The sequence below is a fragment of the Podarcis liolepis genome (genome assembly GCF_965112155.1).
Source record: "Podarcis liolepis genome assembly, chromosome: 6".
Taxonomy (NCBI): Eukaryota; Metazoa; Chordata; class Lepidosauria; order Squamata; family Lacertidae; genus Podarcis; species Podarcis liolepis.
Window position 1 is genome coordinate 70,437,786 of NC_139559.1, and position 15,820 is coordinate 70,453,605.

Here is a 15,820-nt window from a genome sequence, read left to right on the forward strand (position 1 = left end):
TAGAGGTCTTTTTTTTTTTAAAGTCCAACAAGTCTATTATATTAATTGAGCTTTAAAAAAAAGGGAGAGAGAAGTGATATTCTACTTATTTTTTCTTATCCAAGTAATAGTTTAAAGGAGTATTCTATTCACTGGGCAATATCCAATGATAAGATAATAAAAATTAAAATTATTAGTTTCCCTTGTTCAAAAGACCTGTGTTTGTGTACGTGTGAGACCTGCCTGCTCTCTCCCAACCTACAGCCCTCCACATATAGGAATAACAGATATCTTTTTCTAAAAAGTTATCAGGTACTAAATTTCCTGCCAAGAGAATGGACAGGTGGATATCAACTCAGCCCTGTTTCAGTTCAGGAACAACTTCGTTGCTGCACTGAAGGTTTAATTCTTATAAGAAAATGTTTGTCTAGGTTGTGTTCCAGCCCAGGCAAAGTTGATAATGGGGTCCCTATGGCATCGTGCAGGATTCAGGTATAGCATAAGCCAAAGCATTTTAAGTACAATATGCAGTTATGTGAAGAAAGTGCTTGCATATTGACATTCTTCATGAGCACACTGCTTGCCAACCAGGAGGTTACAGGCTGCTGTGTTAAGTGGTAAGCCCTTTTCCTCAGGTGCAGATCAACTGGCAAGGAAGACCAACTCAAACTTGATGCTGTTATGTAGGCAACTGCAGCGCTGGTCTGTAAACAGATCTGCTGCAAACCCAGGGAATCTTTTGGTGGCAGCAGGATGGATATAGTTTGCCCCTCTGCACGAGGGGAATGGATTCTTGGCCACCTGACAAATCCGTCTGGGAGAAAGAGCTACAGCTCTGCTGCACAAAGCAAGAGACTTAGAAACCTTGTTCATCAAAAGCAATTTCTGGGCTAGACACAAACAAAGAGCAGCACAGAAACTTATCAGGATGGGCCAACAAACTCAAGGGCTTGCCCCTCCTTGTCTCAGGACACTGCTTGATATATTATCATCTTATTTTATTTGTCTGTGAATTCACCTCCTTCTTTGAAAATGCTACTTCAAACAATGAAAAAAGAATACTTAAAACTTGTTGTTGATAAATACTATACTTGGTTGTGGTTTCTGCGCACGTTCTCTTACTTCTTTTTCCTTGCTTGATCTAAGTAGCTGCTGTAACAGTCCCTTCATATTTTTGAGAGCCCCTAGCTCCATTACCAGTAAATCCTCTTGCATAGAAATCTTTATCATATCTGCTGCAGAAACGTAACAAGCCTGACAAAAATATTAAATCGCAGTTAAGACGTTTTGTAAAAAAAGAAAACCCTCTTTATGCGCAAACCAGTGTGACACTGTTCAGGTAGCCACCTTAAAACCAAACCGTTTTGATAAAACAAACCTTTTACATCATTTGAACACAAGGAATGATCACAAATACAAAACGAAAGGAAACAATTTTGCTATGATGCCTGTCACAAATACAGTGGTACCTTGCGTTAAGAACTTACAGTGGTGCCTTGCAAGACGAAATTAATCCGTTCCGCGAGTCTCTTCGTCTAGCGGTTTTTTCTTCTTGCGAAGCAACCCTATTAGCGGCTTAGCGCTATTAGCGGTTTAGCGGCTATTAAAGGCTTAGCGGATTAGCGGCTAAAAGGCTATTAGCGGCTTAGCGGCTTAGAAAAAGGGGGGGAAGCGGGGGGGGGAATCGGAACACTGGCAAGACGTTTTCGTCTTGCAAAGCAAGCCCAAAGGGAAAATCGTCTTGCGAAGCAGCTCAAAAACGGAAAACCCTTTCGTCTAGCGGGTTTTCTGTCTTGCGAGGCATTCGTCTTGCGGGGCACCACTGTAATTCATTCCGGAGGTCCGTTCTTAACCTCAAACTGTTCTTAACCTGAAGCACCACTTTAGCTAATGGGGCCTCCTGCTGCTGCCGTTGCGCGATTTCTGTTCTCATCCTGAAGCAAAGTTCTTAACCTGAGGTACTATTTCTGCGTTAGCGGACTCTGTAACCTGAAGCATCCGTAACCTGAAGCATCTGTAACCCAAGGTACCACTGTAACTAGCTTTTCTCCAAACCAAAGCAGCACTACTGGTTCTGGAGCAGAGATGATAGCAAGGCTGGGACACCTCAGGCCAGAGATCCAAATGCAGCTCTCCAGGCCTATCAATCTGGCCCCCAAAACTCTCCCTCACTGGCCATGCTTGCATCTCAAGTGTTTTGTCTGAATGGAATGTGTCCTTGCACTCAGATGATGCCTGGTCGTCTGAATGGAGGATAGAGGGTGTCTGTGAAGGTGTGTGAGCGTTCATATGAATTAGTCTACAAAGATAAAATTTAATTTTGTTGCTTTACCTGATTTTACCCTCTGGCCTCATCCACCACTAAGCACATGGCCCAAGGAAGGTTGCATAGGTAAGAATGCAGCTGAAAAATATTCCCCAGACCTTGGACTAGAGCCACAGGTTGAATTGCAGCTAGACACAAAACACATCATTTCAATATACCCTATTCAAAATTTCCAGAAGGGTAGCTGCGTTAGTCTTCTGCGGCAAAGAGTCTTGCAGCACCTTAAAGACTAACAAATTTTGTTATGGCATATCGTCTACAAAAACTTGCGCCATCAGCATTATGGAGCATCTGATGAAGTCCACGAAAGCTTGTGCAACAATATATTTGTTAGTCTTTAAAGTACTACAAAGCTTGTTGTTATTCCTTCTTCAAACTGTATGCATAATGGAAGTCAATGTTTTTGTGTTTCAGCAGCAAACAGCATAAGCTTGGATATAGCAAAGTCATAGCATGAGAGAAAGATGCTTCCATTCATGCAAAAGAAGGGCACATATTTTCTGCCAGTTGCCAACCCAGCGGCAGCTCTCTGCTGAACCGAGCACAGTGGGCTGCAGGAAAATCCAGTATCAAGAACAGAAATCTGTTGTTCTTAGACCATACTGCAACCAAGTGTCATTCAGTAATTGTCAATGCTAACTTACCTTTGAAATTCTACTTAGAGTTTCTTTAAAAGACGGCAGGAACATTTCTGCTGAACCAATTGCCAACTCGGCTTCGTGGAGCTTTTTCTGAAAAGCGACTTCATCCTGAATGGTGTCTTCCCACAACCTATAAACAAAAGACTAATATTTATTAGGAAAAACTGTGCCCGTGTTACTCTGTATAAGCTTAGTTTAAATGCTAACTGCAATTCAGGCAGTGGCTGGGCACACTTACTAACACAAAGCCTAACGTCCCATCAAAAGTAAGAGTTAATTATCCTCTTGGAGACTTCCACAGTGGTTCTTTCCTTTTGTGAATCGTGAGGACTTGGTACATTATTTCACCTAATGCTTTTTCACACGTAGGGCATTTACTTTGCTTAGGGTAAACATGTATCATGGGCACCCATAGGGCATCTAAGCAATATGAAGCCATGGAAAGTTAGGGGCTGGCCAGAACGTGTGCACACTGCAAAACATATATGCAAATTATGGTTTGTTTTACGATAATAAGTTCTGAGACTCAAACAGAATTTTAGTTCCTTAAGCGGGGGAAATTGGTGAGTATTAAACAACACTTTTGTGTGCTTTTAAAAAAACAATTTAGGAACAGCACACCCGTTAAACCCATGTTTCAGATAGCTCTAGTTTGGAAGTACAATGGTACCTCGGGTTACATATGCTTCAGGTTACAGACTCCGCTAACCCGGAAATAGTACCTTGGGCTAAGAACTTTGCTTCAGGATGAGAACAGAAATCGTGCTCTGGCGGGTGCAGCCGGAGGCCCCATTAGCTAAAGTGGTGCTTCAGGTTAAGAACAGTTTCAGGTTAAGAACGGACCTCCAGAACGAATTAAGTACTTAACCAGAGGTACCACTGTAATTGGCATTGCATGGCATTCCCCTAAATGAATAGCTTTAGGAAAATGTTCTAGGGTAAAATACCTGAGATGCGGAACATGCACCACTCAACTTAAAAGCATACCTTTCTGTTTCACTTTCGCTTTGCGTTTCTTCCAAGGAACTCTCCTCAGATTTCCCTGTAAGGCAAGGCAAGGCGTCCTTCATCCTGGTCCTGTGTTTATCCACAAGTCGGCCGTATGAACCCCAGTTCTCCTTCAAGCATTCTTGTCCTGGAAGCTTATAAAATAATGTTTTGGCTTCACTGCTTATTCTCTTTCTCTCTCTCTTACACACACACACACACACACACACACACACACACACCAAATCATCTGCATCAAAAAGCATGCAATCCAGGATAGCAAACTTGGACTTCAGAGATTCTAACATTTCTGTCTCCTCCTATCGACACAATAAGACACAGCAAGTTCATGTTTCAGCTTGTTACATCCACTGTATTGTCCTCTTAAAATGTCATACAGCACAACAAGACTGGCCAGGGTGTGCAGGGGTGTGTGGAAGACCAAAATCCAAGGGTTGCACACAATTCCTGTTTGTAATAACGCCTGCAAATTTCAGAATACCTGCAAGGCCTTCAGCACTTATGCCTCTGCTAGATCACCCCTCATTTAAGCATGAAGACAAATATGATCAACTCATCGATCTTGAAACAATTCGTTTTTATAGAATTAAGAGATCTGTTTCTAAAAAGTAAAGCAATTTTAAAGAAGGACCTGGTGGCAAAGACGAAAGGCATAAAATGGTCCTGGCTACATCAACTATGGGAGGCGGGTGGCGCTGTGGTCTAAACCACAGAGCCTAGGACTTGCCGATCAGAAGGTTGGTGGTTCAAATCCCCACAACGGGGTCAGCTCCCGTTGCTTGGTCCCTGTTCCTGCCAACCTAGCAGTTTGAAAGCACGTCAAAGTGCAAGTAGATCAATAGGTACCCCTCTGCCGGGAAGGTAAATGGCATTTCCGTGTGCTGCTCTAGTTTGCCAGAAGTGGCTTAGTCATGCTGGCCACATGACCCAGAAGCTGTCTGCAGACAAATGCTGGCTCCCTCGGCCTATACAGCGAGATGAGTGCCGCAACCCCAGTTGTCCACGACTGGACTTAATGGTCAGGGGTCCCTTTACCTTTACTTTTGCAAAGTATCTGGAACAAAGCAGGGAGGATTTGAGACTCTTGGCACCTTTGGAATCAGTAACAGACCTCGCCATGACACAAAAGGGGCAGCCTCATATGGTATGATATTAGACAGCTTCGCAGGAAACGCGGAAGATATTCGAATGAGATGGGAAGCCCGGCATAGGAATTTCAGTAAGTAAAAAAGCATGGGAATCAATATGACAAAATCCACCTTGAAAACCAATTTCGGCTCGCCTCCAGGAAGTTTCCCTTAAAATTATATTTCGGTGGCATTGTACCCCCACACACCTTGCAAAGATAAATCCTTTAAGCTCACCATTATGTTGGGAAAAGCTGTGGAGAACCAGGTCCTATTTTCATGTTTGGTGGGAGTATCCATGGCTTTGGGGGAAAAATTTTTTAATCCGACCTCCAAAATCACTAACCAATCTATCCCTCCTAATTCGGCACTTGTCCTATTATCGTTAGATCTGACCCCAAATTCAACCCATTAAATCTAAAGAATTAATTTCCTTCCTCTTCATAGCAGCTAGACTAGTTATTGCCCAATGATGGAAGGAAACTTCTAAAATGCCAATAGAGGCTTGGGTTAATAACATCTGGAGCTTCCTGAGTATTGCTCTATTATAACGCCTCACATACCATCGACTAATCAAAGGCATCTCCAAAAAAGATACCTTTGACATGATCTGGTCTACCTTTTTTCTCTTTTATTGAAGAATAAAATACAGGCTATTTTAATGCCCCCACCATCATCAAAGAGGTGTCTATGGAGGGGATATAGTGATTGAAAATTTATTGTAACTGTATTGTAACATTTGAATAAATGTTTCATTTTTGTTTATCTATTTTAAAAAGAATACCTTCAAGTAGTAATTTTATTAGTAGTTTAATTTCAAACATCTAAACTGCCAGCTTCTTAAAAAATTACAGGCATCCTAGTTTAGAAGCCCTAGTGTTATATGCAAGTGCAACCTCATTTTCATGGTGTTCAGCCACTGCAACCTTTGACACACCCAGCCTGAGAACATGTTTATTACTGGTGAAGCAACACCTTGAATGGCACCAGTACCATTTATCTGCAAGGAACCTTTCCAACACCACTCCACCTGACAAAGGGGACCCTGAGCGTCTCCCAGTAAAAATAAAAATAAAAAATCAATGCACTGCAAAGGATGCCGAGAAATGTTTCTGGGTACATGCACTTTAGCCAGGACACACTTCAGACCTCCTGGCCAGTTGCCTTTTGTGAACTGAGCGTGGTTTTGTTTTAGATATTATAATCAGCTATACAGTGCTTTGCAATTATGTTCCTGGGGGCAGTTTGCAAAAGGAATTCATCCCACAAAGTGCTTATCTCACCCTTCCACATTGGGGGGGGGGGGGATTAGCTGTGAAGGCCACCTATCTTCCAGGGAAGTATGGCTTCTGTTACTAATCTTGTTGTTCCCAAGTAACTCCGAAGGCTACAGTGGTTTTTTTTGCGGGGGGGGGGGATTTCGGCGGGGGTGTGTGGAATGTGAAGTGGGAACTAAAATGAGCAGAGAATGACAGTTGGGTTGAACATTCTGCCAGCTAAAAGGGAGTGGAAAGAGTGGAGGATAGAGGAATCTGTCTCTGCAGGAAATGGTTTTTAGGGAGATTATTAGTTATAATTTCACTCATCCTAGCCTTCACATAACTGTGTATTTGTTTTCAAGGCTCCCCAGATTAACATCCTGGCTTGGTTCTCATGAATAGTATCTTAATAAGCTGGGATACAAATGAGATTTGTGCACCACCCACAACTTTTGTGCTGGTGAAAGTGGGGAAACAAACTGGGTTTACCACAGTTGCACATTAAATCAAAATGAGGAAGCTATGGTTGATGGTCTCCAAACAAAGTGGGACATGGAACTATGGTTTAAAGCGGGTTTCTAAATCGTGACTTGGTTGGATACCGTTAACTATAGTTCCATGAACGTATATAGGTTTTTAGGTTTAGGCGATTTAACATTTAGCTGAATAACGTTAGCTCTGCTAATGAGCCAGTCACTTCAAAAAAGTATATCAATATTTGTATTAATACTATTTGTATTTCCTGCACCTCTTACATGATTGTCTGAGCTGTCCACTTCTTCACTTAGAGAACTCAAATACTTTCCAAGTTGGCTGGACGTTTCTGTCTCAAGATGATCTTTCTTAAAACTCAAGTCACAGGACTGAATAACTGAACAAAGTTTTTCTGCTTCCCCAGAAGTTAGGTATGGCACAAGTCTTGTTTCCTAAAAACACCATCCAGATAACATTAAGTAAATGCTGCTGCTGGACAAAGACATCTGCCTGCAGGTTAGCTTCAGAAACAGAACACAGCTGCTTATATCAGGGACGGGGAACCAGCGGTCTTCCAAGTGTTTGTTGGACTCCAAATCCCATCAGCCCCAGGCAGCAAAGCCAATAGTCAAGGATTATGGGAGTTGTGGTCCAACACAAGAACCCCCCCCATCCCTGACTTACATTATCAAAACAATAATTTTTAAATGCAATAAATTACTTAAAATAGACATCATGGGAAATGTATCAGAGTTTAATCGCATCAGCAAATTTTAAGGAATACTGAACAGCATCCAAACAACAGTGAAATCAGTTTCTGAGTTTGCTATTTTGTTTTTGTTTTTTTAGAGCAATATGGTACAATGAATTCCTTCTGGAACAGAGTTTCAAAAACTGTTTGCAATGTTGACAAAGCATTCAATGTGGGGTGGGGAAGGCACAAATTTGACACTGGTTTACTTGTGCGAACCAAAGTTGCTCTTCAGACTGCGCCCATCCTCCTTTAGACGGAAAATCAGAAGGAGTGCATTTATGAGTTTGTGATATAACAACAGTCTTATTCTTTTATATTTAAGAATATATTGTCCCCGTTTGCAGAGACAAACTTTGGAATGGGGGGGGGCATAGATATTTCAGTAACAAACTTCCTTTTAACAGCTTACCTCGCAATGGCTAGAAGAGGAAAGTTCCCTCTGCACATGGTCATGAGACCCATCACTGTTCTGTTCATACAGGCTGGAGGGTGGTGCTTCCTTTTCTTTCTGAAAAATAAAGTATGAGCGTAGAGAGTGTCTGAATTTTTACTGGGTTCACAAGTTTAATGCTCCCTGAATTTGTATCAGTTGCAGCAAAGGCGCTCCGTTTCAAGTCAGTGTTTAACAGAGCAATCCTAGCCATGTCCACTTTGAAGTTAAGTCCTACTGAACTCTTAGCCCCAGGTAAGTGGGCAGCCTTAGAGATGACAAAGTAATCCCCGGAGTTCTTAATGTCAAAGTAATACATTTCCACTTGAGCTAAGTGCTACAATTTTGTTTACTAATATGGTGAAAAGCACTATTTGGTAAAGCTAGTGTATTTGTAATCTGCTGAAAATAAATACACATACACACACTTACGGGATGTTATTCAAAACTGAATTCTTTAAGGTCTTCCAAGTTTAGAGATGCAAAAGCCATGTTGCAAATGAGGCATTTGCAAAATATTCTAAAGCACAATTATTCCAAGCAGAGTTTATTTCTATTACAGTGGTACCTTGGTTTATGAATTTAATCCGTTCTGGAAGTCCGTTCTTAAACCAAAGCGTTCTTAAACTAAGGCGTGCTTTCCCATAGCAGCGGGGGACTCAATTTACAAATGGAACACACAGGAAGTGGAACATGTTCTGCTTCCAAGGCAAAGTTCACAAACCAAAACACCTACTACCAGGTTTGCAGCATTCTTAATCCAAGTTGTTCACAAACTAAGCTGTTCTTAAACCAAGGTACCACTGTACAGCGGTGCCTCGCAAGACGAAAATAATTCTTTCCGCGAGTCTTTTCGTCTTGCGATGTTTTTCGTCTTGCGAAGCACGGTCCGTCGCAACTGCGCCTCTTCAAGCGGCTTTTTTAAAAAAGCGCAAGATGTTCTCGTCTTGCGAAGCAAGCCCATAGGGAAATTCGTCTAGCGAAGCAACGCAAAACCGAAAAACCCTTTCGTCTAGCGAGTTTTTCGTCTTGCGAGGCATTCGTCTTGCGGGGCACCACTGTACTATGCTTTTTATTATTATTTATGCTATTTGGTCACTGGAGAAAAAGCCAAGGCTACCCATCGCATAAGTAGAAATACATTGCACATCCTAAAAGTTCCTGCACTGAGCAAGGGACTGAACTAAATGGCTCAGAGGTCACCTCCCCCCCAATTCTAAAATTCTCTGTGGTTTTCTGGGTGCCACGCAATGATCACACCCCTCTTATTAGAATTCCACAGAGCAATTGCCACTCTTCTGATTATTACGCACCTGACAATCTTTCCAAGTAAATGGGGTAGCATGGAGGATCTGAGGAAAAACACACAGATAAAGATTTTATTGTTAACTTATAACCAGATGGAGGGACTCAAGACTTCTTCTGAAGCCTCCAGCTGGGAAGAATGGCAACTGAGCTCGGGTTCAGGTTAAACCAATGACACGCAATACCCAAAATCAATCCCACCCAGTCCTCTAATACATACATATATCCTGGCTTGCCCCAAGCCATGACAACCACACCTTATTGTGGGCCCTTGTACAAAATATATTACATTTGCGGCAGTGGGGTGGGGGTGGGGAGACCTCTCCTAATTTAGTTTGATTACGCTCCAGTATCCAGTGACATGGATGGCGCTGTGGGTTAAACCACAGAGCCTAAGGCTTGCTGATCAGAAGGTCGGCGGTTCGAATCCCCGCGACGGGGTGAGCTCCCGTTGCTCGGTCCCAGCTCCTGCCAACCTAGCAGTTTGAAAGCACGTCAAAGTGCAAGTAGATAAATAGGTACCACTCCGGCGGGAAGGTAAACGGTGTTTCTGTGCGCTGCTCTGGTTCACCAGAAGCGGCTTAGCCATGCTGGCCACATGACCTGGAAGTTGTACGCCGGCTCCCTCGGCCAATAAAGCGAGATGAGCGCCGCAACCCCAGAGTCAGTCACGACTGGACCTAATGGTCAGGGGTCCCTTTACTTTTACCTATCCAGTGACATGCTTTCTGGCCAGAGACGATATGGAGTTATGAGGATGCAAATTTGATGTGAAGTACGCTGGTGCAGCTGTTGCACACGATAGCATTAAGTGAGATTCCAAAATGACAATGGGATTAAAAAATAATAATCAATTCATGGTAACTTAGATTCAGAGGTGTGTGTGCACCTCTACGGCCACAACTGGCGAGGCAAGTTCAGAGCAAGAAACTGCAAGCTCGAAGAGGCGTGCACTATCCGCCTTGCAGCCACCCTAGCTGGAATCTAGACACGCGTAAAAAAAAGTTGCGAAAATGCCTTAAAAAAAAAAGTTTTGAAAAATGTCTTGAATTTACCGTGGCTCACCACCGCCATCTGGCGTCTCTTTGGTATAATGCGCCTTGACAACGTTTAATTTGCAGCTATATATACCTATTTGAGTCTCCAAGACTGGCACCTCTGCTACTGGAGAGCAAGAATTAAACCTTGAACAAGGGGAATATCTCGAGCACAGGGGGTTGGGATGGGGGTCCATTTCTAAAAACCTTTTAGAATCTAAAATTTAGACCCGTGGAAGCGCTTTCCCTCCGCTCCCCGCCCCGAGGGAGGAGGCGCGGCCGGCCCCGCAGCAAGCGCTCTGCACGCGCTCAGAGGCACGCTGCTTTCCGGGCGCCGGACGAAGAGGCCGGCCACCGGCGGAGACCGCAGGCATTGGCAACGCCTTGCAAGGTCACCGATGACAGGCGGCTCTGGGCCTCGACCCGCCTCGTCCCCCCCTCGCAGAGCGGCTTTCCCGCCTCCTTTCCCCCCGAGCGCCGCCATTACCCCGCTGCCTTCCATGGCCGCCTTTCTTCTTCTGCAGCTCGCCGACGCCGCGCTCTCGGGCGGGACAACGGAGCGGCGCTTCCCGCCCTCGCCAGGCAACCGCGCGAGGCGCCGCCGGAACAGCAGAGCGGCAGCAGCAGCAACGCCGACGCCGACCGGCTCCTCCGGGGAGCCCTCGCTCCGCCTTCGGGGCTGGCCTCCGCTGCGCGCCGGCTGTGGCGCGCGGATTGGCCTCTCCAAAGGCGGGAAGGAGGAGAGGGGAAACCGGGCGCCTCTTGAGGGCAGGCAGTGCCGGATTGACGTATAAGCTAAACAAGCTAGAGCTTAGGGCCCCACTCTCTTGGGGGCCCCCCAAAAAAATTAAAGGAAAAAAACTGGATGTGCATTTCCAAAATATAAGATAACAAACAAATAAAATAAAACCTACATACAGCAGCAGTGTTTTATGTTGTGTAGGCTCCTATGATGTGAGTAATGGGACCCGCCTGCTAGCCTGCTCCCTAAAATATCACTGGTTTGCTCATTTCTATATACAGTGGACGCTCGGGTTGTGAATATGATCCATGTGGGATGCACTTTCGCAACCTGAGTCTGCGCATGTGTGGGTTGCGATTCGGCGCTTCTGCACATGCGCAAAGCATGATTTAGCACTTCTGCGCATGCACGACTGCCGAAACCCGGAAGTAACCCGTTCTAGTACTTCCGGGTTTCGGTGGTCCGCAGCCTGAAAGCGGCTGTAACCCAAGGTATGACTGTATAGGGTCTTGCGAGTTCCTGCTGGTTTTTTTCCCTTTCCCCCCCTTTTTCTAAGCCGCTAAGCCGCTTATCAGCTGATCCGATAAGCCGCTAATAGTGCTAATAGCGCTAATCCGCTAATCCATCAATGGGCTTGCTTCGCAAGACGAAAAAACCGTTAGACGAAGAGAATCACAGAACGGATTCTTTTCGTCTTGCGAGGCACCACTGTAAAGGGCCCCATTACCTTCAGTAGCTTAGGGCCTCATCAAACCTAAATCTGGCCTGCTTACTCCTCAAATCTTCATAAAGAGCGCAAGCCAGAATCTGCACATGGCCACTGACTCAATACTGCCATCTCCACAGGGAGATATTCTAGGAAAATGCAGGTTGCCTTTTGCTAGTGTAGGTGCCAGGGTGCTTCTGCTCCCACCCCCCCAAAAAACCCCAAACAAGTCTCATCCTAAGTATAGGGTTGCCATGTTTCAAAAAGTAAAATTCCTTTTTTAGGAAACCGCCAAAATTGTCCGGCTTTGGAGAGCAAACCCAAATGGTTGAGCTTTGGGACATCCCATTCTGTAATGGATAATTTTTTCTATTTATACCCACACATCTTATTGGATTGCCCCAGCCACTCTGGGCAGCTTCCAGCATATATAAAACGTTAAAAAACCTTCCCTATACAGGATTGCCTTCAGACAGCTTGGGGGGTCGGATAACTCCATACCCTCCTGACATTTCTCCAATGAAAATAGGGACATTGGATAAGGAAAAGTGAATCAAATCAGAAACCGGGACGGCATCTCTAAATCAGTGATGTCCCTGGAAAATAGGGACACTTGGGGGGTCTGCAACTCCTAGGGGCTGAGGAGACTTGCCCCCCATAAAATATTTGAGGCCCCCCGTGTATGGGCATTTGTGTGCATGGGCATAGCCAGGATTTCGAGAAGGTAGAAGATCACACCCTGAAGTTGAGCTTCTTTTGGGAATTCACAGGTAAAAAATACCCCCAAGAAAGAGGACATTATGGAGGCTAGGGGGCAGACCCTCAGTTAATTGAGTACTTTCAATGATGTGTGTGCGCACTGCATCATATAATTAATTATGCGGGGTGGGGCTTACCTGTCGTCTCCCAATATTTTATTGGCACACCTGGGGGCAAGGGTACAAGGAGAGAAAAATTGGGCAGGTGGGAGGTATCAAGAGAAAAAGATGTCCTCCTTCCGGTTCCCCAGGTGTGGTCTGGACACCTGCAGTAGACCCAAGTGTGAACATAAGCTGTGCTGGATCAGACCAAGACGATCCTGTTTCTCACAGTGGCTAGCCAGATGGGAAGCCCATAACCACGGCACAACGGCAACACCCATCCCCTGCTGTTGCTCCCCAATGAGTGGTATTTTGAGGTTGAAGGCAGAGGTCCTCCAACAGCCTCTTTAATCCCTTTGAAAGCCATTTCTGCCGGCAACCATGATCTGCGGCACTCTTTCATATGATCCAAGGGAACCAGTTTCAAGGAGCCGGATCTTTCTTGGAAGTTTCTGTCAAAAGGCAAGCTGCTTGTCAGTCTCCGTTCTGAAACCTAAATTGAGTTGCAGCAGGACACGGAAGGAACAACGAAAGAAACTAAACAGAGAGGATCGGATTCCAGACAACAGAATATTTGGGCAAAGGATCAGTCAAATTTTTGCCTCTGTTGCAAAATGTCTGCCGAGTAGGAAACTAAGTTGGCAAGGACTCAAGAATCACACGGTAAGAGAATTGAATGGTCCACAAACAAACCGGAATATCTGTATTTGGCAAGTCTGAAATCCTATACACATTTACTTGGGATTAGGCCCCATGAACTCAGTGTGACCTTTTTCTTGAATTGGCACGTACAGCATTGCATTTCCAAGCAAGAATGCAGATATAGCAGTGTGCTGATGTCCTAGCAATGCTATGTTAATTTTGGGGCTTAGGAGCACATCTGAGGATTTTTTTAAAAAATGCAATACTGAAAAGGCCTCGTTAAGGCAAATGATGTAGGCACATCCAGGGATAGATTCATTTTGGTCTTAAGTTGCCGTCTGTATAAATTTTGTACTGGCAAAATGTTATATACATATATGCAGGTGTTGGTGGTCTTTTAAACACTATTCCTACAGGATGCAGATTAACAGCAGGGCAACTAACGTGGATGCTCTTTAGGGTTGCCAAGAGATTTCTATTTCGAGCCTGGGTACCCTTGTTCATTATCCAGTATTCCTCACCATCCTTGGTACAATTTGAACCTATCTTTTTTATATATAAATGCCTATTCCATGTATACCTATTTGGACATCTGGAGGGCTAATACAGATTTATATGTGTTGCTTTTTAGATTTAAGCACAGATGAATAGTGTATTCATGGATTTGAGCTGACATAGCAGAAGAAAAGCCTGCTGGATCCTGCCCATCTAGTCCAGGATCCTGTTCTGACCAGGGCCAATCAGATGCCGGTGGGAAGCCTGCAAGCTCAACATCAGCACAACAGCATTCTGCTAGTGGTCTCAAATTTCAGCCAAAATTCAGCGTCCCTCTGCCTCTCTGGCACTTCATTTTAAATCATAGCTGTGGCGCCCCCCAGTGGCACCCCAAGGCTTCACACCGTGTGACCGAACCAGCTATGACCCCCCCCTAATCTGTCTCTTTAACACTGTCCACCTGCAATTCCCAGCTTGCAAACAAATCCTTTCAGATGCAAATCTACTAATGTTTCTTGCCAAACGTTCCTAATTTCTGCAACCTAATTGTGTGTGGGGTGGGGGGTGGGGGGGTAGTTTGTTTGCTAAAGCTGCTGTTTAAGTATTTTAAGAAACAAATTCTTTCAAATACTCTGCGTTATAATGTGTTGCGGCATTCTTCAGATCCTTATCAAACTCTGTAAAAATAATCTTCATTCAGGTACGATTTAGGAAACAGGAAACTCCAAAGCAGCTCTTTGTCCGTTGTTTTAATTTTGGCAGCCGTGTTCTCTCGAGAGGATTCTCTGCTTCCAGTGCCTAGCAGAAACTTAATTTTTATATATTATCCGTGCACAGTCTGCAATTTGCTGAACACTGGCTGCTCTGATTCCAGAGGCACCGGTTTCCGTAACTGTTGCATAAAGACGGGGTGCCTGCCAATTTAACTCCCAGTGTCACATACTCCCCAAAGCAAATAGCCAGCCACTGGAATTCTTGCCGGCTTCTGCTAAGCAATTTGGTTCCTCCCTAATCTGATCTGATCTCTTTCTTACTATACAAGTTGTTTGCAGTGAAGCTTCATAAAATAATTATATATTTTAATCTCCTACCTGCCCAAAATTAAGGTTGCAAATGAACACTGTCAAGGAAAGCAACAACAGCACCCTAAACACAGATAAACACACTGTTTATCACTGACTGAAATAATCATGTGGTATAATATAAACAGTTGGCCGATCGTTATTCATTTGCATATTCAGGAAGGGCTTATGGGTGTTTCTTGCTCTCGATGAACCCATTGCATGCCTCAGGGAGAAAAATGGTGCAATGATCTAGCACTCAGCAAAATGCCCCTCAGAATAATTGTTTTACAAATAAAAATACTGTTTGATGTGTGTGTTTTTAATCAATGACAGGGAGGATAATAATATAGAATATGCATTGCAGTTCTAAAATATTTCAAAAACATTAATGCTAGAACAGTGTTTCCTTTTACAGCAAGTAGCAAAGAGATTACTCATCCTCTCTTCAGTGTCTGGCTCAAGCCTAGACTTGCCGGATGCCAGGGTTTACCTGGGTTTGCTGACAGTTCAGGTTTTGTTCCATGCTGATGAGTTAGCGCAAGCACAGAGCAACCCGGAATTCCTGCAACTGCCGAGTCACCACGTCTGCACTTTTGCCACTCACAGCACCAAGCAGGTGTAGCAGGGAGACTACTGTTAAGGTCCAGCAATGGTCAATGCATGCTGTGATAGTAGCTCAGGAACCATCAGATCCTAGGTCAGGTCAGCCCTGCCTTCAGAATGACCCATTTGCTGGGCATTAGGGACACGGGTGGCACTGTGGTCTAAACCACAGAGCCTAGGGCTTGCCGATCGGAAGGTCGGCGGTTTGAATCCCTGCGATGGGGTGAGCTCCTGTTGCTCAGTCCCAGCTCCTGCCAACCTAGCAGTTCAAAAGCACATCAAAGTGCAAGTAGATAAATAGGTACCACTCCGGAGGGAAGGTAAACGGCATTTTCGTGCGCTGCTCCAGTTTCGCTAGAAGTGGCTTA

At 44.5% G+C, this 15,820-nt stretch overlaps 1 protein-coding gene across 9 annotated transcripts in view; it reads right to left on the bottom strand.

The window, feature by feature from the left end:
* The window catches only part of ODF2L (outer dense fiber of sperm tails 2 like), a 41,301-nt gene that overhangs the window by 22,220 nt on the left and 3,261 nt on the right, over positions 1-15,820 (bottom strand). For 2 of the 9 annotated variants that reach the window (XM_083511084.1, XM_083511080.1), the window contains exons 1-4: positions 10,828-11,023; positions 7,978-8,076; positions 3,934-4,088; positions 2,950-3,076 (exon numbers count right to left, since the gene is read on the bottom strand). In XM_083511084.1, coding sequence (XP_083367210.1) covers positions 2,950-3,076; positions 3,934-4,088; positions 7,978-8,076; positions 10,828-10,842 — 396 coding nt within the window. In that variant the 5' untranslated portion in view covers positions 10,843-11,023. Of the gene's footprint in view, positions 1-1,101; positions 1,234-2,949; positions 3,077-3,933; positions 4,089-7,095; positions 7,267-7,977; positions 8,077-10,827; positions 11,108-15,820 lie in introns of those variants that run through there. The other 7 variants (XM_083511082.1, XM_083511077.1, XM_083511081.1 and 4 more) reach the window with 7 other exon arrangements.